Below are 22561 nucleotides of genomic sequence, written 5' to 3'. Positions count from 1 at the left end.
ACATATAGTCAGCTGATACTATATCGTCAATGACTAGCAAGGTCCATTGCTGTAATTTTAGGAACTCAAAACAAAAATCCTCCCTTCCACAGGCAGAGTGTTTGTTCATGAATGGGCCCATTTCCGTTGGGGTGTGTTTGATGAATATAACAATGAGAAACCCTTCTACATAAATGGGCAAAGTCAAATTGAAGTAACAAGGTTAGTGATTTTTCACATGTTTAAAATTCCTTGTTTATTTTTTGATTCTAAAATCGTTTATAATGGCAGCTAAAACTTAACTGACAATTTTGAAATTTTATTGTATTTTAAAAAATTTGTAAATATTTCTGTGGTCAAATATCAAAACAATAGAAAAAGTTATACTCTTATTTATCATGCTCCCACCACTCTCTTCACCCTATTCTCTTTCATCCCCTCTAGGTAACCCACCTTATTTGTGTTTTTTTAGGAAAATTGAAATAAATATTAACACATAGTTTTCTTCACTTTTTTCTTTTAATTGCATAGTGTTCCACTGTATGATATACCATAATTTTTCAACCAGTCTCTCATTGTTAAACAAATGAGTTGTTCACAATGTCTGTTATTATTACAGATTGTAATTATATATATATATATATATATATACACACACATGACCTTCCCTGGTGACTCAGATGGTAAAGAGTCTGCCTGCAATGCAGGAGACCTGGGTTCAATCACTGGGTCAGGAAGATCCTCTGGAGAAGGAAATGGCAACCTATTCCAGTATTCTTGCCTAGAAAATCCCATAGACAGAGGAGAAAGTCAGGTTACTGTCTGTGGGATCACAAAGAGTTGAACACAACTGAGTGACTTAACTTCACAATATGTGTTATTACTACAGGTCATAATGATATATATATTATTTCCATTTTATACAGGCAGATCTGTGTATGTATTGAGCAGCTTCTAACAATTACCAAGTCATAGGGCAATTTCAGTTGTAACTTTGGTAGATACTGATTCTTCTCCTGAAAGTTATAGGTTTTTCATCCCATCGAAAGTATTGAGACTGTTAAATTAAGAAGGAATCCTTTATCATCATTACGTGTTCACTCTCTTCTTCCTCTGATGTCCAATGGCAATGAGCTCAAAGAGCCCTACTTCAGGATATCACCACTCATGCTTTCCTAGGGCCTCCAAAAGTTCATGGGGATTTCCTAGTAGCTTTTGCTTCGACCTTGTTTAGCTGGGAAAGCCCTTGGCAAAACAGAGCTTCTCATCAGAATCAAATGCTTGAAAATAAAGTGAAGTGCATTTATAAATTAATGACCTTTCTTATAGCTTTAAAAATGTTTTATGTGTATCTAGCAATCTACAATCCTTAAAACAAATTATTTTATGAACCAATGAAAAGGAAACATAAATTTTTATAAAACAAACCAATTTCTCTTACTACTTTAGGTGTTCATCTGACATCGCAGGCATTTTTGTGTGTGAGAAAGGTCCCTGCCCCCAAGAAAACTGTATTATTAGCAAGATTTTCCAAGAAGGATGCATGTTTATATACAATAGCACCCAAAATGCAACTTCATCGATAATGTTCATGCAAAGTTTATCTTCTGTAAGTATGATCTTAGAATGGCAAACTCCTACAAGACCCCACCTTTTCCCAAGATAGACTGATATGTTTTCAGTATTTAAACAACAAAGTAATTAAGATTCACTACATTTTAAATCTTGGGGAACCTTAGAGTTAATCTAGTTTTTACTTTACAGATTAAAAAAAACACCTCAGCATCCCCCTCACCCCACACACACAATCCAAGGTGATCAGTAAAAACAGATTCCTTTATAAAAGTGATTATTCGCTCTCCAGGGAAAATGGAGAATCCTGGAGTCTTCAAAAAATTTCTTGTATAGTGGTTCTCCAGTATCCTTTTATGGGAAAGTATACCAGGGGTTAATGACAGAGATGTAATTTATGATTATATTTCTCACATTTGAGATAGAAAACCATTTTTATTTATACGGAATTCCCTAATTCTCTTTCCCTCATTTTGCGTATTCTAGAACTTGAAAAGTCTATTGTTACCAAGGGAAGTCAACTAACCCTTAGCTTTACAGGTTCAAAAACTCAATCCTGTCAGCATTCCCCACTAACTGACAAGAAACGTGTAGGAATCCAGAACACATTTTTAATATTATTATTTAAAAAGAGTACTCTGTCATGGAGATCTGACATTTGCATCTTCTAGTCAGTTCATTTTCTATTTGAAGGAACCATCATGGAACAGCCAAATTCCACCCAGAGGTCTGCTTTGACTTTGAGAGTGTGAAATCAGAAAGGAGGGAGTTAGGAGATTCAGAGATTTAGTTCCATCAGCCTTCATAACCTGATACATTTTCCCAACTTCATCATCTCTGTGAGTCACTTCCTCTCCAACAGGCTGGGAACACTATGGGCAGTGTTCTGGTGAAGTTTTCTGTCTCTGTGGCTGACCCAATGTTCCTTGGATTGACACATTCATTTTTTCAGAGAGGTTTTTTTTTTTTTTTTTCCCCTTCAGTCCACTTTTAGTCAAGGCTAAGAGTCATTCTGTAACTTTAAGGTGACTTTTCATATTTTTTATCCAATTCATTATAGCTTTAATTTACAGTTTCAATATCTGAAGCCAAGCTAATTCCATGCTATTTAATGCACATTGTTTGTGGCTAGTATTCTCTTTGTGATCATTTGAAAGCCCTACTCATTAATATCATCAGAAAAGTTTCACCATCTCCTAACCATAGTCATGAAATTTTAAAAGTTAAAAACAAACAACAAACAGGTTCTATCTTGTCTTCCCATCCTACTAAGAAACTTGTGTCTTTACGCAATTGTTAACTTTTTGAAACTTCAGCTCATTTTCTAAGAACTTAGACTCAAGATTAGAGAGTCTATAAGATTTCTAATTTTAAATTCCATATATATGCATTAGTATCCTGTATTGGTGTTTTTCTTTCTGGCTTACTTCACTCTGTACAATAGGCTCCAGTTTCATCCACTCATTAGAACTGATTCAAATGTATTCTTTTTAATGGCTGAGTAATACTCCATTGTGTATATGTACCACAGCTTTCTTATCCATTCGTCTGCTGATGGACATCTAGGTTCCTTCCATGTCCTGGCTATTATAAACAGGGCTGCGATGAACATTGGGATACACGTGTCTCTTTCTATTCTGGTTTCCTCAGTGTGTATGCCCAGCAGTGGGATTGCTGGATCATAAGGCAGTTCTATTTCCAGTTTTTTAAGGAATCTCCACACTGTTCTCCATAGTAGCTGTACTAGTTTGCATTCTCACCAACAGTGTAAGAGGGTTCCCTTTTCTCCACACCCTCTCCAGCATTTATTGCTTGTAGACTTTTGGATCGCAGCCATTCTGACTGGCGTGAAATGGTACCTCATAGTAGTTTTGATTTGCATTTCTCTGATAATGAGTGATGTTGATGTATAGAACAGTCTTTTGGACTCTGTGGGAGAGGGAAAGGGTGGGATGATTTGGGAGAATGGCATTGAAACATGTATAATATCATGTATGAAACGAGTCGCCAGTCCAGGTTTGATGCACGATACTGGATGCTTGGGGCTGGTGCACTGGGATGACCCAGAGGGATGGTATGGGGAGGGAGGAGGGAGGAGGGTTCAGGATGGGGAACACGTGTATACCTGTGGCGGATTCATGTTGATATATGGCAAAACCAATATAATATTGTAAAGTCAAAAAATAAAATAAAACATAAAAACAAACAAACAAACAAAAAGATTTCTAATTTTAGCTCTAAGCTTCCATGGCTCTATTAGCAGGAAGCATCTACTCTTCATAGGAATATAGCCACTGGGAAGTCGATAACACATTACTTTGGAATGCAAATCATGCCTTTAAAAGGAGTACTGCCATAGGTGTAGTATTTTTACATGAATTATGGCCATATCTCCAAATGAGGGAAAGATCAGGAAATAGATTTCAGTTGCTTTTCTCCTTATCTTATTCTTACATAGATGAGTATTTGAACTAGCTTAATATATGTTGACTGATCAATAGATAGAGATACAGTGGTTATTAAATATGATTTCAAGGAATAGCTGACCAAGATAACATCTCCTGTGGTGTTTTCTTTAACACATTATCATGCTAAGGAATGAGAATTGGGTTTTATTTTTTTAAAGACTAAGTTATTTATACATGGTCTACTCTCTCTGTTATCTAAGGGCAAGTAAAATTTATTAGAGATTGACCACAATACCTCAAGGGTGCCAGTGTTTGAAGCAAAGGGCGTCAAGGTTTATTTTTGAAATGGCATTCTTGAAGTAAAGATGGACATTGCTGTAGCACTTCTGATTTCTCGTGTTTCAGCTCACCTTTCCTTTTACTTTTAGTTGTCTGAGAATGAGAAGTATGTCTAGTATGAGAGGAGTATTTTTATTTTCTAAGTACTTTTATTTTGTTCTTTTTCTAGGTGGTTGAATTCTGTAATGCAAGTACCCACAACCAAGAAGCTCCAAACATGCAGAACCAAATGTGCAGCCTCAGAAGTGTCTGGGATGTAATCACAGACTCTGACGACTTTGTAAACAGTCTTCCCATGAGTGGGACGGAGCTTCCACCTCCTCCCACTTTCTCTCTTGCACAGGCTGGTGACAGAGTGGTTTGTTTAGTGCTGGATGTGTCCAGCAAGATGGCAGAGGTAACAGCTGAACCAAAATGGTTGTAAACCATTCATCCCTTTTTTCTATCAGTTTTTAATTTCTTTTCTTTTCAGAGGGTAAGGGCAGGGAAATGTGAGGGCAAACGTTTGGAATATTTATGGGCATCATCTCTTCTTGCGCATGAGAGAAGCAGATTCAGAATGTGGCCCAGAAATTGAGATAATGCAGATAAATAAAGTGCACAAGTAATTTCCAGCCCTTATTTTTGCTATTAATTGCAATCTTTTCCAACAAAAACCCTCTACAAAACTCTGACATGTAACTGAAGGCTCCTTTGTGACCACATTCCACTCACTGGTAAACACCCTTCCTGAGGCAATAGACTGAGTTTGCAGTTAAATGTGCATATCCACTACATGTATATTTTCTATGTCATTGTGTACAGAGAACCATGTCTCAGTCTTCTCTAATCTAGCAGCCTTCCAGAAACCCACTCTCCAAAGCTCCATAATTCCTAGGCAGTATTAGACATTTGAAAGTGAAAGTCGCTCAGTCGTGTCCGACTCTTTGCAGCCCCATGGACTATACAGTCCATGGAATTCTCCAGGCCAGAATACTGCAATGGGTAGCCTTTCCCTTCTCCAGGGCACTTCCCAACCCAGGGATCGAACCCAGGGTTCCCACATTGCAGGAGGATTCTTTACCAGCTAAGCCACGAGGGAAGCCCAAGAATACTAGAATGGGTAGCCTATCCCTTCTCCAGTGGATCTTTCTGACGCAGGAATCAAACTGGGGTCTCCTGCATTGCAGGCAGATTCTTTACCAACTGAGCTATCAGGGAAGCCCATGAGAGGTTTTGTCTTTGGAATCAGGCAGATGTGCTTTGAGTCCTGGCTCCTTCACTTACTGTCTGTGTAATCAGGAGCAAATAACCTCTCTGGAAGCTCAGTTTTCTCAACTGGTAAAACAGAGACAACAATACCTATTTCATTGTTGGGACAGAGCCAGTTCATACTGACTCACAGGAGTCAACTGTTAAATTTTTAGGAAATTTGCAAGTTGTAAATGCAGCCATTATTAAAAATTAAACTATGTAGACTTATAATGAAATAAAATATTGAAATAAGCACAATAAATGCTCAAAATTCATTCAGTTCAGTTCAGTCACTCAGTCGTGTCCGACTCTTTGCGACCCCATGAATCGCAGCACGCCAGGCCTCCCTGTCCATCACCAACTCCCGGAGTTCACTCAGACTCACGTCCATCGAGTCAGTGATGCTATCCAGCCATCTCATCCTCTGTCGTCCCCTTCTCCTCCTGCCCCTAATCCCTCCCAGCATCAGAGTCTTTTCCAATGAGTCAACTCTTCGCATGAGGTGGCCAAAGTACTGGAGTTTCAGCTTTAGCATCATTCCTTCCAAAGAAATCCCAGGGCTCATCTCCTTCAGACTGGACTGGTTGCATCTCCTTGCAGTCCAAAGGACTCTCAAGAGTCTTCTCCAACACCACAGTTCAAAAGCATCAATTCTTCGGCCCTCAGCCTTCTTCACAGTCCAACTCTCAAATCCATACATGATCACTGGAAAAACCATAGCCTTGACTAGACGGACCTTTGTTGGCAAAGTAATGTTTCTGCTTTTGAATATGCTATCTAGATTGGTCATAACTTTCCTTCCAAGGAGTAAGCAACTTTTAATTTCATGGCTGCAGTCACCATCTGCAGTGATTTTGGAGCCCAAAAAAAGAAAGTCTGACACTAGTTCCTAATTATTTTTCTACTATTTTTTCTGCTTTGCATTGCCTGCAAATTAAGAATGGGTTTATTAAGTAGACACATTAAAATTATATGAAATTCAAATTTTAGCATCCATAGTAAAATTTTATTAGATGACAGCAACACTTATTTGTTTACATATTATCCATAGCTGCTTTAGTACTAAAATAGCAGAGTCGAGTAGTTGCTGAAGGGAATATATGTCCCACCCAACCTAAAATGTTTACTATCAGATCCTTTATAGAAAATGTCTGCTGATCCCAGATACAGGCTCTTGAGGTTCTTTCTGGTCTATCCTATCTCTATGTCTGCTCCTGCATATCTCTTCCCAACTGTGCACTCAGTGACATCAGGTTGACAACTTAAACCAGTCACAGTGGGAATATTTTACCCCACAGAAACTGCAACAAACCCAGGATTTCCCCCTCTCTCTTTTGACCAGAAAGCCATTTTTTAGTATTTACCAGAACACTACTAACTACTTCATAGGATTGTTGAGAGGATAATGAGGTAGTTGATATTAAGTTTTTGGTTTATAAGTGGCAACTGTTATTTTATTATAGTATTGAATACTTTAAGAAAGAGTTTATCCTCTTGCATTTTCTGGATCAGTTGTTTTGGAAATCTGGGTTCCATCCCTGGGCTAGGAAGATCCCCTGGAGAAAGGAATGACTACCCACTCAGATATGGAGGCTGGTAACACAAGAGTAATAAGAGAGAGCTTTGAGTTTCTGGCTTCACTAGTTAGAAGTAGAGGTCATGACTGTGATATTAGCAATAGCTACTATTTACTGAATGCTAACTATGTATCCATTTTGCAGATAAGAAAACTGCAGCTAAAAAGGATAAGTAATTTCTCTATGGTCACACTATTAGTAAAAGTTGAAGGCATATTCAGAGTCTTTGTTTTATCCACTCTACCAGTTTACCTCTCAATATTGAAAGAAACAATATTTAGGAAGGAGGGTAATGAATTCAACGTGTATAGATTCTGAAATGCCTATGGCATGTTAAATTAGTGGTATTTCCTAAGCAGTGTGAAAAGCAGGTCCAGATGTTAAGGGAGACGTGTAGTTTGGAGGCAGAGACCAGAATCATAACTGAACAGTTGGTCTCTGAGCTCGGCTTGTTGCTCCTGCAGCCTCCAAGACAAGTGACCCTAATGAATTGATCACTAGTATCACCTGCCCAAACGCAGTCAGTAATATTAGTATTACTTTATACTTAGTATTTCAAGGTGTAACTATTGTCATATACATACCTCAGTTGATCCTCACAGTAATTCTACTTTAATAAGTAAGAAAGAATATTATTCCTCCAATTTACAGATGGGATGCCCAGTCTAAGATAAACATGGTAACAGAGGGTAGTGCTGGGACAGATACCTGACTGCTGTTCCTCTCTACTGTAAGGTCTTTGCAATGTTTCCTCTTACTCAGGATGAATTTTCAAAGAAGACATTACAAACCAAGTCTCTATTGGTTCTACAGATCTTTGAATTCGGATAGGAGAGAAACAGTGGATATATGTGTTCTTAGGGAATGGTAAAGTATGAACAGCATCCTGGGGGCAGAGTTCCAAATCACACCACCCTCCCCGAAAAGCATTCATTTTTGAGCCTGCAATATCAAACAATATTCTAGCATCATATCAATCTTTACAGCTCAAAAATCATAATCTGACATCTTTAAAAAAATTAGCAGAGATATTTGCTAATTGAATTACTAAGTTATACTTTTGTCTACCAACCAAATGTTATTATCTTTCTTTTTTCCTTTTTGAAACATAGGCTGACAGACTCCTTCAACTGCAACAAGCAGCAGAATTTTACTTGATGCAGATTGTTGAGATTCATACCTTTGTGGGCATTGCCAGTTTTCATAGCAAAGGGGAGATCAGAGCCCAGCTACACCAAATTAACAATGATGATGACCGAAAGTTGCTGGTTTCATATCTGCCTGTCGCCGTGTCAGCTGAAGCAGAAACCAGTGTTTGCTCAGGGCTGAAGAAAGGATTTGAGGTACAGTAGAGCACCCTAAGCCTCGGATCACCACTTTCCTTTCTCTCACTTCATATCTGAGGTTGCTTCTGATTTGGGGAAATCTATTGCAATGTCATCACAGTGTCAAATATAGGAAAATAATAATGGATTACCTTTAAGATCAGGAACCACAACTTTCTCATCACTTAATCCCCTGCACCTAGTAAAAGGCATATAACATTAAATAGTTGCTTCAGAAATGTTTGCTGAAACAATGAGTAAATAAATGAATACAATGGTTAAGGTTGGGACATCAGCATCATCTGAATAATTTCTAACACTGTCCCTATCTATTCTGGGACTGTGGCCATTGTTATCCTTGGATTTTCCAAACAAAATCAGCATGTCTGGCTTCTGCCTACAGTCATACTAGAACTTAAGCATATGAATATCAGTTAAAGTCAGAGGTATGTTTCAAGAATAACGGAGTTCATCTAAATCACCATAAGTTTGGATTTGACACCGAGGATACAACCATTTGTTAAATATCTAGTAGCAAGCAGAACAAAATTGCAATTGTTGCTGCTCACCCATAAGTGTTTCTCCACCTTGGCCTCCCATCAAAATCACCTGGGGATACAAAACTTCTGATATCTCAGTCTCACTCCGAGAGATTCTGTTTTAATTCGTTTTGGGTATGATCAGGCCATTAAAAATTGTAAAGTTCTCATCTTATTTTAATGTATAGCCACTGCTCTAGGTCCTTTTATTGGCCACTTATTGGATCTCAGAAGCAAGGATCTCACACTATAATGTTCTCCCATATCCTCTACGATGGACACTGTTCTAAACTAGGGCATCTCATAGTGATTTGAACAGGAAGAAGCCCTATCCATGAGTAAGCTGACAATGGTGTGTAGGGTGGCAGGGGCTCTGATGGGGTGAGGTAAGGACTGAGCACAGATGGGCATGGAGAGTGCAGGGAGCTGTGAAGGACCTGGAAGAGGAAGAAGCCCCACTTATGGGGAATTTGCAATGAAAGTGAATTCTTCTGCCTAGTAAGGCAATCTGAATTACATCTCCTCCTAAATGACTGATACCCTGTGTTCAGGTGGTTGAAAAACTGAATGGAAAAGCCTTTGGCTCTGTGATGATATTAGTGACTAGTGGAGATGATGAGCATATCAGCAACTGCTTCCTCACTGCTCTCAGCAGTGGCTCAACTATCCACACCATTGCCCTGGGTTCATCTACGGTCAAAAACCTGGAGGAACTGTCCCATCTTACAGGTAAGTAAATCCCTGGGAACATATGCTAGAGAACTTCCTTTCAACTTGGATATTCCAAGAACAGCCATGAAACGCATATAATGTGAACAAAATACAGGGCTTAATTGAAAGAAAAAAATATAAAGAGTTTTCTTACAAAAAAACACAATTCAGTGCTAAATTCTGTCAAAAATTTGCTGACTTTTTTGTACTTTTCTTAGAAACTGCCAATTATATACATCTAATGAAAATATTATTACTACTTCTTTGTTAAACCAACCTGAGTATGTATAATCATGGGGCTAAAAGTATGTTTGAATGCACTAACTTCTATGATAAGATCACATGCAGTATTAAACATACATCTTTTTGTTTTAAATGAGGCATAAGATAATTTTATCTTATACTCAATAAAAAAGGAGTATGCTAACTTGAAAATTAGGTTTTATTGAATTATGTTTGAAAATAATGTTTTCAGAATGTAAATGTAAACATATAGTGATATAAATAGATAGCAATTAACCTAGATCGTCTATGAATTATATTCATTAAATATTTATTGAATTCAATAAATATTTATTGAGTTTTTATTGCATAGTGGATAGAGCTCTAGACCCTACAATTACAATCATTAATAGAAGAGACAAAGCCACCTGCCTCGGCCATCCACTCACCATGTGATTGTACAGGATGCCTTGTATAGAAAGCCAAGCACAGCTCCTGTTTTCCCCAAACTCACCCTCTTAAGCAAAGGAAGTTTGTTAGGAAAGGCCTATCAGTTTATCTTTTGTATTACTTTACATTTTAACAGCTAACATCCCACTTGTGTGTTTCAGGGGGTTTAAGGTTCTTTGTTCCAGATAAATCCAATGCCAATAGCATGATTGATGCTTTCAGTAGAATTTCCTCAGGAACCGGAGACATTTTTCAACAACACATTCAGGTCAGAATTTCCTCAGTATTTTGTTTACAGATGGGTGAAAGAGGAGCAAGAAAAATAGATGAATTGTGCTGACTGCCTCACTAACCTTATTTGAATATGTAACAGTCCTTGTTAAATTAAAAGAAGGCTTTTAATGAGCTTCTTGACATCACTAGAACCAGGCTCCATCTTTATCTGATGTCTATACTCCTCAGACCTACAAGTCATCTCACAGATGGTAAATGAACCTCTCAAGTCAATGGCTTGATGGGAGCAAAGAAGTCAGTAAAATATTCAAAGAAAACATTTAACATGAAGATTATGTGTACACAGTAAAAGCAATGATCACAATTCTATCATTAGATGTGGAAAAAGATGAATTTTAAATGACAATATATATTTTAGATTAGGGTACAATTTGCTCTCCTGAATAATCTTTCTACCTTTGATTTTCTCTTTATCAATATGAAATAAAAACAAATATTCAAGAAAGTAAAAGAAAAAAATTAACAAAACATTGTTCATATGACTCAAATTAGTTTCCAGACATGGCCACCTATCCCCCATTCTTTACATGTCATTAGCCCCATTAGACTATGGGCAGAAACTATATCTAATCCCCTTCAACAGTACGGAGTGCAGCACAGAGTATGTTTGGCACAGTAGTAGGCAACCAGGAACACTTGTGAAATTGGTTTGGACAAATAACCCACAATGTCTTTGCTGTTCAGATCAGATCAGTCACTCAGTCATGTCCGACTCTTTGCGACCCCATGAATCGCAGCATGTCAGGCCTTCCTGTCCATCACCAACTCCCAGAGTTCACTCAGACTCACGTCCATCGAGTCAGTGATGCCATCCAGCCATCTCATCCTCTGTCGTCCCCTTCTCCTCTTGCCCCCAATCCCTCCCAGCATCAGAGTCTTTTCCAATGAGTCAACTCTTCGCATGAAGTGGCCAAAGTACTGGAGTTTCAGCTTTAGCATCATTCCTTCCAAAGAAATCCCAGGGCTCATCTCCTTCAGAATGGATTGGTTGCATCTCCTTGCAGTCCAAGGGACTCTCAAGAGTCTTCTCCAACACCACAGTTTAAAAGCATCAATTCTTCAGTGCTCAGCCTTCTTCACAGTCCAACTCTCACATCCATACATGACCACAGGAAAAACCATAGCCTTGACTAGACAGACCTTTGTTGGCAAAATAATGTCTCTGCTTTTGAATATGCTATCTAGTTTGGTCATAACTTTCCTTCAAAGGAGTAAGCGTCTTTTAATTTCATGTCTGCAGTCACCATCTGCAGTGACTTTGGAGCCCAGAAAAATAAAGTCTGACACTGTTTCCACTGTTTCCCCATCTATTTCCCATGAAGTGATGGGACCGGATGCCATGATCTTCGTTTTCTGAATGTTGAGCTTTAAGCCAACTTTTTCACTCTCCACTTTCACTTTCATCAAGAGGCTTTTTAGTTCCTCTTCACTTTCTGCCATAAGGATGGTGTCATCTGCATATCTGAGGTTATTGGTATTTCTCCCGGCAATCTTGATTCCAGCTTGTTGTTTCTTCCAGCATTTCTCATGATGTACTCTGCATATAAGTTAAAAAAACAGGGTGACAATATACAGCCTTGACGAACTCCTTTTCCTATTTGGAAGCAGTCTGTTGTTCCATGTCCAGTTCTAACTATTGCTCCCTGACCTGCATACAAATATCTCAAGAGGCAGATCAGGTGGTCTGGTATTCCCATCTCTTTTAGAATTTTCCACAGTTTATTGTGATCCACACAGTCAAAGGCTTTGGCATAGTCAATAAAGCAGAAATAGATGCTTTTCTGGAACTGTCTTTTCTATGATCCAGTGGATGTTGGCAATTTGATCTCTGGTTCCTCTGCCTTTTCTAAAACCAGCTTGAACATCAGGAAGTTCACGATTCACATATTGCTGAAGCCTGGCTTGGAGAATTTTGAGCATTACTTTACTAGCATGTGCTATGCTATGCTACGCTAAGTCACTTCAGTCGTGTCCGACTCTGTGTGACCCCAGAGATGGCAGCACACCAGGCTCCCCCGTCCCTGGGATTCTCCAGGCAAGAACACTGGAGTGGGTTGCCATTTCCTTCTCCAATACCTGAAAGTGAAAAGATAAAGTGAAGTCACTCAGTCGTATCTGACTCCTAGCAACCCCATGGACTGCAGCCCACCAGGCTCCTCCATCCATGGGATTTTCCAGGCAAGTGTACTGGAGTAGGGAGTGCAATTGTGTGGTAGTTTGAGCATTCTTTGGCATTGCCTTTCTTTGGGATTGGAATGAAAACTGACTTTTTCCAGTCCTGTGGCCACTGCTGAGTTTTCCAAATTTGCCGGCATATTGAGTGCAGCACTTTCACAGCATCATCTTTCAGGATTTGGAATAGCTCAACTGGAATTCCATCACCTCCACCAGCTTTGTTTGTAGTGATGCTTTCTAAGGCCCACTTGACTTCACATTCCAGAATGTCTGGCTCTAGGTCAGTGATCACACCATCGTGACTATCTGGGTCATGAAGATCTTTTTTGTACAGTTCTTCTGTGTATTCTTGCCATCTCTTCTTAATATCTTCTGCTTCTGTTAGGACCATACCATTTCTGTCCTTTATCGAGACCATCTTTGCATGAAATGTTCCTTTGGTATCTCTGATTTTCTTGAAGAGATCTCTAGTCTTTCCCATTCTGTTGTTTTCCTCTATTTCTTTGCATTGATCACTGAGGAAGGCTTTCTTATCTCTTCTTGCTACTCTTTGGAACTCTGCATTCAGATGCTTATATCTTTCCTTTTCTCCTTTGCTTTTCGCTTCTCTTCTTTTCACAGCTATTTGTAAGACATCCCCAGAGAGCCATTTTGCTTTTTTGCATTTCTTTTCCATGGGAATGGTCTTGATCCCGGTCTCCTGTACAATGTCACGAACCTCATTCCATAGTACATCAGGCACTCTATCTATCACATCTAGGCCCGTTAATCTATTTCTCACTTCCACTGTATAATCATAAGGGATGATTTAGGTCATACCTGAATGGTCTAGTGGTTTTCCCTACTTTCTTCAATTTAAGTCTGAATTTGGCAATAAGGAGTTCATGGTCTGAGCCACAGTCAGCTCCTGGTCTTGTTTTTGCTGACTGTATAGAGCTTCTCCATCTTTGGCTGCAAAGAATATAATCAGTCTGATTTCGGTGTTGACCATCTGGCTATGTCCATGTATAGAGTCTTCTCTTGTGTTGTTGGAAGAGGGTGTTTGTTATGACCAGTGCATTTTCTTGGCAAAACTCTATTAGTCTTTGCCCTGCTTCATTCCGTATTCCAAGGCCAAATTTGCCTGTTACTCCAGGTGTTTCTTGACTTCCTAGTTTTGCATTCCAGTCCCCTATAATGAAAAGGACATCTTTTTTGGGTGTTAGTTCTAAAAGGTCTTGTAGGTCTTCATAGAACCGTTCAAGTCTTTGCTGTTATTCACCAATAAAATTTTATGTTCTTTACAAGTCTGAGCAACTTTACAGTGTTGCTAATGTATTTATTTAATAAATATAATTTTTCAAAGTTATGTATAGATTTGTATCCTTTGTGAATGCACAGCAATGAAATGAAGAGGATCTGGTGTCAGCTAGCCTGGGCTCTATGTGCATTTCACCTCCTTGCTGTGTGGCAGCTTTGTTCCCTAAGTGTCAATGATTTCATCTGTGAAATGTGAGTGACAACAGCACTCATCTCAGAGGGCTCGTTATGCCCTCTGAGGACAACGTGAACAATATGAACACATGAACAATGTTTTGTTAAATTTTTGTGTTTACTTTTGCTAAGCATTTTTTAAATTTCATATTATTAAAGAGAAAATCAAAGGTAGGAAGATTTTTTTCAGGATGAGCCTCTTATCCTCCTACATCAGAGGGCAGACAGAATGAAAACCACAATCACGGAAAACTAACCAAACTGATCATATGGACCACAGCCTTGTCTAACTCAATGAAACTATAAGCCATCCATGTAGGGCCACCCAAGACAGACGGGTCATGGTAGAGAGTTCTGACAAAACGTGGTCCACTGGAGAAGGGAATGGCAAACCACTTAAGCGTTCTTGCCTTGAGAACCCCATGAATAGTATGAAAAGGCAAAAAGATAGGAGGACACTCAAAGATGAACTCCTCAGGTCAGTAGGTGCCCGATGTGCTACTGGAGAACTGCAGAGAAATAGCTCCAGAAGGAATGAAGGTGCTGAGCCAAAGTGGAAACAACTCCCAGTTGTGGATGTGACTGGTGATGGAAGTAAAATCCAAAGCTGTAAAGAGCAATATTGCATATGAACCTGGAATGTTAAGTCCATGAATAAAGGTAAATTGGAAGTGGTCAAACAGGATATGGTAAGAGTGAATATTGACATTTTAGTAATCAGTGAACTAAAACAGACCAGAATGGGCAAATTTAACTCAGCTGACCATTACAGTTACTACTGTGGGCAAGAATCCCTTAGGAAAAATGAAGTACCTGTCATAGTCAACAAAAGAGTCCAAAATGCAGCACTTGGATGCAATCTCAAAAATGATAGAATGATTTCTATTCCTTTCCAAGGTAAACTATTCAAAATCACAATAATCCAAGTCTATGCCCAACCGCTAATGCCTAAGTAACTGAAGTTGAACTGTTCTATGAGGACCTACAGGACGTTATAGAACTAACACCAAAAAAAGATGTCCTTTTCATCATAGGGGACTGGAAGGGAAAAGTAGGAAGTCAAGAGATACCTGGAGTAACTGGCAAGTTCAGCCTTGGATTAAAAAATGAAGCAGGGCAAAGGCTAACAGAGTTTTGCCAAGAGAATGCACTGGCCATAGCAAACACCCTCTTCCAACAACACAAGAGACAACTCTACACATGGACATCACCAGATGGTCAACACCGAAATCAGATTGATTATATTCTTTGCAGCCAAACATGGAGAAGCTCTATACAGTCAACAAAAACAAGACCAGGAGCTGACTGTGACTCAGATCATGAACTCCTATTGCCAAACTCAGACTGAAATTGAAGAAAGTAGGGAAAACACCTAGACCATTCATGTATGACCTAAATCAAATCCCTTACATTTATACAGTGGAAGTGAGAAATAGATTTAAGGGACTAGATCTTATAGACAGAGTGCCTGAAGAAGTAAGGATGGAGTTTCATGACATTGTACAGGAGGCGGTGATCAAAACCATCCCCAAGAAAAAGAAATGAAAAAGGCAAAATGGTTGTCTGAGGAGGCCTTACAAACAGCTGAGAAAAGAAGAGAAGCAAAAGGCAAAAGAGAAAAGATACACCCATCTGAAAGCAGAGTTCCAAAGAATAGCAAAGAGAGATAAGAAAGCCTTCCTCAGTGATCAATGCAAAGAAATAGAGGAAAACAATAGAATAGGAAAGACTAAGACAAAACACTAAAACAGTAGAATGGGAAGACAAAGATCTCTTCAAGAAAATTAGAGATAACAAGGGAACATTTCATGCAAAGATGGGGACAATAAAGGACATAAATGGTATGGACCTAACAGAAGCAGAAGATGGTAAAGATGTGGCAACAATACACAGAAGAACTATGCAAAAAAGATCTTAATGACTCAGACAACCACGATGGTGTAATCACTTACCTAGAGCCAAACATCCTGGAATGTGAAATCAAGTGGGCCTTAGGAAGCATCACTATGAACAAAGCTAGTGGAGGTGATGAAATTCCTGCTGAGCTATTTCAAATCCTAAAAGATGATGCTGTGAAAGTGCTGTGCACAATATGCCAGCAAATATGGAAAACTCAGCAGTGGCCACAGGACTAGAAAAAGTCAGTCAGTTTTCATTCCAATCCCAAAGAAAGGTAATGCCAAAGAATGTTCAAACTACCACACAATTACACTCATTTCACAGGCTAGCAAAGTAATGCTCAAAATTCTCCAACCTAGGCTTCAACAGTATGTGAACCAAGAAGTTCCAGATGTTTAAGGTGGATTTAGAAAAGGCAGAGGAATCAGAGATCAAACTGCCAACATCTGTTGGATCACAGGGAAAAAAAAACACACACACACACATAGAGTGTTTCAGAAAAACATCTGCTTTATTGACTACATTAAAGCCTTTGACTGTGTGAATCACAACAAACTGTGGAAAATTCTTCAAGAGATAGGAATACCAGACCACCTGACCTGCCTCCTGAGAAATCTGTATGCAGGTCAGGAAGCAACAGAACTGGACATGGGACAACAGGCTGTTTCCACATCGAGAAAGCAGTACATCCACGCTGTATATTGCCACCCTGTTTATTTAACTTACATGCAGAGTACATCATGCAAAATTCTGGGCTGGATGAAGCACAAGCTGGAATCAAGGTTTCAGGGAGAAAGATCAATAACCCCAGATATGCAAATAACACCACCCTTATGGTGAAAACAAAGAGAAAGTAAAGAGCCTTGATGAAGGTGAAAGAGGAGAGTGAAAAAGCTGGCTTAAAACTCAACATTCAGAAAACTAAGATCATGGCATCTGGTCCCATCACTTCATGGCAAATAGATGGGGAAACAATGGAAACAGTGACAGACTTTATTTTCTTGGGCTCCAAAATCACTGCAGATGGTGACTGCAGCCATGAAATTAAAAGATGCTTGCTCCTTGGGAGAAAAGCTATGACAAACCTAGAAAGCATATTAAAAAGCAGAGACATTACTTTGCCCACAAAGATCTGTCTAGTCAAAACTGTAGTTTTTCCAGTAGTCAGGTATGGATGTGAGTGTTGGTTCATAAAGAAGACTTTGAATTGTGGTGTTGAAGACTCTTGAGTGTCCCTCAGCAAGGAGATCAAACCAGTTAGTCCTAAAGGAAATCAACCCTGAATATTCATTGAAGGACTGATGCTGAAGCTGAAGCTCCAGTACTTTGGCCACCTGATATGAAGAGCCACCTCATTGGAGAAGACTTTGATGCTGGGAAAGATTGAACGGAGGAAGAGAAGGGGAGGACAGAGGACAAGATGGTTGAATGGCATCACTGGTGCAGTGGACATAGTTTGCTCCAGGAGATGGTGAAGGACAGGGAAGCCTGGCATTCTGCAGTCCATGTAGTCGCAAAGAGTCGGACAGGACTAGTGACTGAACAACAATAACAGAGGACTTTCATAAGGATTGTGTAAGATAATATATATAAAGCATTTAGCACAGTGCCTGTCATCTGTATGCAGTTTACATATGTTACACACACACACAAGTCACAATTGCACACACAGTGTAAGTGCATACAGCTTAAATCATGACTAAATGATTTTTTTTAATGTACAAAACCCAGCTGAAACCCATGTCTGATTTCTTATCAAAATACATAATGGTATCTGGACAAATTATATACAAATTAATTAGAGCGTAGTCACAAACAAAAGTAAAAAGAAGCTTGTTTTAACTGCTACTCTGAAGCTAATGTTGATATGGATAAGAGGCAAATATGAGAACACCTAAAATCTCTTGATAAAAATTAATGAAGTGACACGTGTACTAGCTACAAAAATATTTTATATCTACTGTATATTTTATATACAAAGTATTTTATAATACTTTGCTGAAGCAAATATTTTTATATGAAAAATAATTTGTATACTTAGGACATGTTAGAATCAAATGGTTTTTATTTCTGCCAACTCAGTTTTGTCATAAAAACAAAGAAAATATGGAATGATTATGCATATGCTGGAAACTGTCACTTATATATTCTTTTGAACAGCTTGAAAGTACAGGTGAAAATGTTAAACCTCAGCATCAGCTGAAAAACACTGTTACTGTGGATGACCGTGTGGGCAATGACACTACCTTTCTAGTTATGTGGCAGACCAGTGGTCCCCCTGAGATTATATTATTTGATCCTAATGGAAGAAAATACAACATGGATGATTTTATCATCAATCTACCTTTTCGGACTGCTCACCTCTGGATTCCAGGAACAGCTAAGGTAAGTGTTGTAAGCTTGTTCATAATGACAACGTTACAAGCACATGACTTTCGACTGAATCACAGAGCTAAATGCATTGTGTAAAGGAAATCAATTCTGATATACCAAAATTCTACTTTAAATTTATGAGGGAATTTTGTGAATGTTCAAAATTTAAAAGGAACGACTAAGGTATGTTCAAAACTTTAAAATGGATATCAAAGCCTTCTCTCACTTCAACAGTGAAAATTAGTACTTATGCAGTGCAAATAAGTTTTTGCTTACTTCCTTCTTTACAAAGTCTATATAGAATACTTATCTGTACACTTAGAAAAAAAAAAACCCTCTACTTAGAATTTATAATATAAACACATGCAGTACATATGTTTTGGAACACCTCCTATGTGCCAGGTCTTGTTCTAGGTGCTTTACAATAAAATGCCATAATAGGAATAAGAACAGGGTACTCAGAACCCAAGAAGGCATGTGCAGGCAGTAGGGGAAGGAGAATGCTTCCTGAAAGTGAAGACATCCAGATGGAAATATGGAGGACTGAGGAGCGAGAGGTGTAAATGACATTCTCGGCAGAGGAAACAGCACATAGAAAGGCTTATAGAAAAAGAATATGGCTTTTCATAGAACTATAAGTACTAGTTTGATGTGGATGAAATACAGAATAGCATAGAAAGTGGAGATTTAGGGGAAGAAGAGGAGGGTGTGATGGGGTTAGATGGATATACAGGAGTCAATGAGAGGAACAGTTAAAGGGAACCACTAAAGGTTGTAAGCAGGGTGGTAAGTTCGTTAGATCCACTCTTGCATTGCCTGCATGCAGTCCCTCTTCAGGTCTGTTGGCCTTCACCTCCCCTTCATGTCACTGTTGATAGCCTCTGCTAGGTCTTCCAGCCTCTGCACCAGCATCCTTCCTTTCAAGCACCTTTATTAGAGTGATCATTCTGAAGCACAAATCTTATCAAATCTGTGTCCTACTCAAAACTTTTTGATGGTCTCAGAATAAAATACACAAGCCTTTTACTTTCTGGCTTCTGCCTAAGCTTATCTCTTTTTTAAAATTATTTTTTAATTTAAAATTTTTAATATAATTTTAAAGGCTACTTTCCATTTACAGTTATTACAAGAGATTGGCTATATTCCCCAGGTTGCACAATATATCACTGAGCCTCTCTTATATACTATTTGTACCTCCCACTCCCTGACCCCAAGCTTATCTCTTAACCTTTCTCCCAAATACCTTATGCTCCGCCCCTACTTTTCTCCACACTCATCATGTTCTTTTCACACCTGTACACAAGGACCAGAACACTTTACCTACTTCTTGCTGCTTTTGCCTGACCCCTTTGTCTGGATTAGGTGCCCTGTATTAAAACACTTATTATGCCCACAGAGAAGTTTTCCATGTGGAGTTTCCACCACGTGCCTGTTACTAATGTTATGAGTACAAAAGCCAAAAAAAAATTAAAAACAGAAAAAAAGAGATAGATAATCTTGTTGTTTGAATTGTGACTTCACTGTAAAATGGTAAAGCATTGTTTCCCAATGAAGAAGGCTGGGTAGGGCATTCAGGCATCTTAATATTATAGTCAAACCTTAGCCCATTGTTCTCTCCTCTTCCTCCTGCTCCACTGTGTTCCTCCTGCTACTTCCAGGGTTTAAGAAGGAGCAAAGGCAGGAATGGGGAAAAAAGGGAATACTTATGGACAATTTTATCAAAAGAACAAATTTCTGCTACATTGTAGTTTAAGTTTTTTCTTCTAGATATTCTTTTGCAGGTTTCCCTCAGGCAGCCCAGGCAGATAAAGAGAATGGCATCTAGCAATATTTCTATAATTCAACATAGACATTATGAAATCCTGATCTATTAAAAAATAGTACTCCTTTTCTTGATCCCTTATAGTGCATGTGGATTTTGTTGCTTGAGATTTCTGGGTCTGGGAATTTTGAAGGAAGTAGAGGGAAGGAAGGTACTATTGCCTTTTAGTCCAGGTTATCCACATAAACTATAATTGTCCACTTGATTTGCTATAATTTTTTCCATTATGTAAAAGGAATAAAAACATTGAACCTCCTTTCGGGTGAAGGAGCTCAGATTAATGTTTGCCAAGTACTTTGAAGCTGACACTTATTATTATTCTCTAAAAATGTGAATCAAGTTGTGTCCTTCCCCACAAACAAATTCAGGGTGTAATTCCCTAAAGAGAAAGTGGGTTGTACAGTGAAAGTCATGTAAATACTGAATTTGGTTATCTCGTAACCAATATTACTCTTCCTGACATTCTTTTGTATCATTTTAGAAAATGCAGTATCAACAAAACAAGAACAATAAACCCTTGGAGGTTAGGCTTGCACTTTAAAATAAGGGTTGATTTTCTTCTTGACAAACAAAGTCTTTGTTTTGCAGCCTGGGCTATGGACTTACACACTGAACAATACCCACCACTCTCCTCAAGCCTTGAAAGTGACAGTGACCTCTCGCGCCTCCCGCTCAGCCATGCCCCCTGCCACTGTGGAAGCCTTTGTGGAAAGAGACAGCACCCATTTTCCCCATCCTTTGATGATTTATGCAATTGTGAGAAAGGGGTTTTATCCCATTCTCAATGCCACTGTAATTGCTACAATTGAACCAGAGACTGCAGATCCAGTGATGTTGAAACTTTTTGATGATGGAGCAGGTAACAAGGAATTCCATGTCATTTTTCACATTCTTAATAGCTGTTCTGATGCTGCAATATCAATATGAAGTTATTTTTTTAATTCTCTAAATTTATATTTTTTATCCCCTAACCTTATGAGATTCTCAAATTGTCATAGTCATTGACATACCAAGTAGCTACAGGTTTCCATCTGCACAGCAAAAGCAAAAAGTGAACTTGGGAAAAGAAAGTCCTCTTGAGGCTCCTGAGAGTGGCTGTGTGTGAGCAGCACTGAGGGAGAAAGTCTCCCACCATTCAGGTCTTGGCTTCCCCTTGTCCTGTGACACTGAGCACATTCAGTAAAGTCACTTGGGAATAGGCATGCCCACATTCCTCTCAGATTCACCAGTTTTACTATGCACTGAAATAATTGGATTAGACAATTAAGTAGTAAATGAAAACCCAAAAAGGGAGATGCTTGAACTTGTGAGTCATGAGATGTCATAGACTATTCTTTAGTTAACTAGCTCAGTTGATGAGAGAAAATAGCCAGTGCGTTTTACATGTGTTATTTGATCACAAGAAGACCAGGCCAGTAAGCCTAGTGGAATCAGGATAGAGATTTTTCCATCACTGGAAAAACAAAGCAAATAAAACCAAACTCTGCCTCAAAGCACTCATTCTGCATAGAGTTAAGAATTTCATCATCATACCTCATAGCACAGCATCAAGCTGGGCAAAGAGCAGCAGCTGGGCTTCTTCTGACTAACTTGTGTTAACTTTTAAAAACAAACTCCTTTATTGTTTTATCTTTCCTGTTCTGTTCTTTTCCTAATCTAAATTCTCAGAATTACAATAGACCTCAAAGTTTATGTTGGCAGACCCAATGTTTGATCTACCAGTAAAATCATATTCCTTCTCTTCGTTGTTTCCAAGGTAAATTTTTTTTAAGAGCCTCATGTTTGACAACTCATTAGTATCTTGACATAGCAATCTTGCATGATATTTATGAAGCAAAAGTTCTTTTAAAGGATTTTAGTTCAAGTCCACCTCAGACAATACTAGAGAAATTCTCTTGTTCTGCCTACTGGAATGGATCCAAACAACTTTTCAGACTCTGATGCTTATCTCTGGCCACACCTTTCACTTTGTATATACTCCAAAAATACACTTGGGCTGGCCTGAAAAACAGATCCTGCTGTCTTATGCTCAATATGCTCAATAGGCTTTTATATTTATTCCCTGGAACCATTTTATTTATCTGATGTCAAAATTTAAGCCGGATGAAAGAAACAATGAAAAGGCTGTTTAAACATCAAAGTGTAAATTTTGATTTTCCCTCTGTATTTA

At 38.7% G+C, this 22561-nt stretch overlaps 2 protein-coding genes across 2 annotated transcripts in view; one reads left to right on the top strand and one right to left on the bottom strand.

Annotated features, from left to right (window-relative positions):
* The window catches only part of ODF2L (outer dense fiber of sperm tails 2 like), a 399873-nt gene that overhangs the window by 73937 nt on the left and 303375 nt on the right, over positions 1-22561 (bottom strand). The gene's annotated exons all lie outside the window — the stretch shown is intronic.
* The window catches only part of CLCA2 (chloride channel accessory 2), a 41451-nt gene that overhangs the window by 8238 nt on the left and 10652 nt on the right, over positions 1-22561 (top strand). The window contains exons 4-11 of the mRNA XM_024990096.2: positions 93-201; positions 1429-1588; positions 4468-4695; positions 8221-8451; positions 9524-9701; positions 10517-10623; positions 18357-18581; positions 20980-21250. Coding sequence (XP_024845864.1) covers positions 93-201; positions 1429-1588; positions 4468-4695; positions 8221-8451; positions 9524-9701; positions 10517-10623; positions 18357-18581; positions 20980-21250 — 1509 coding nt within the window. The remainder of the gene's footprint in view (positions 1-92; positions 202-1428; positions 1589-4467; positions 4696-8220; positions 8452-9523; positions 9702-10516; positions 10624-18356; positions 18582-20979; positions 21251-22561) is intronic.

This window comes from Bos taurus, chromosome 3 (assembly GCF_002263795.3).
Source record: "Bos taurus isolate L1 Dominette 01449 registration number 42190680 breed Hereford chromosome 3, ARS-UCD2.0, whole genome shotgun sequence".
NCBI classification, from domain to species: Eukaryota; Metazoa; Chordata; class Mammalia; order Artiodactyla; family Bovidae; genus Bos; species Bos taurus.
This window is presented reverse-complemented; position numbering and strand designations above follow the sequence as displayed.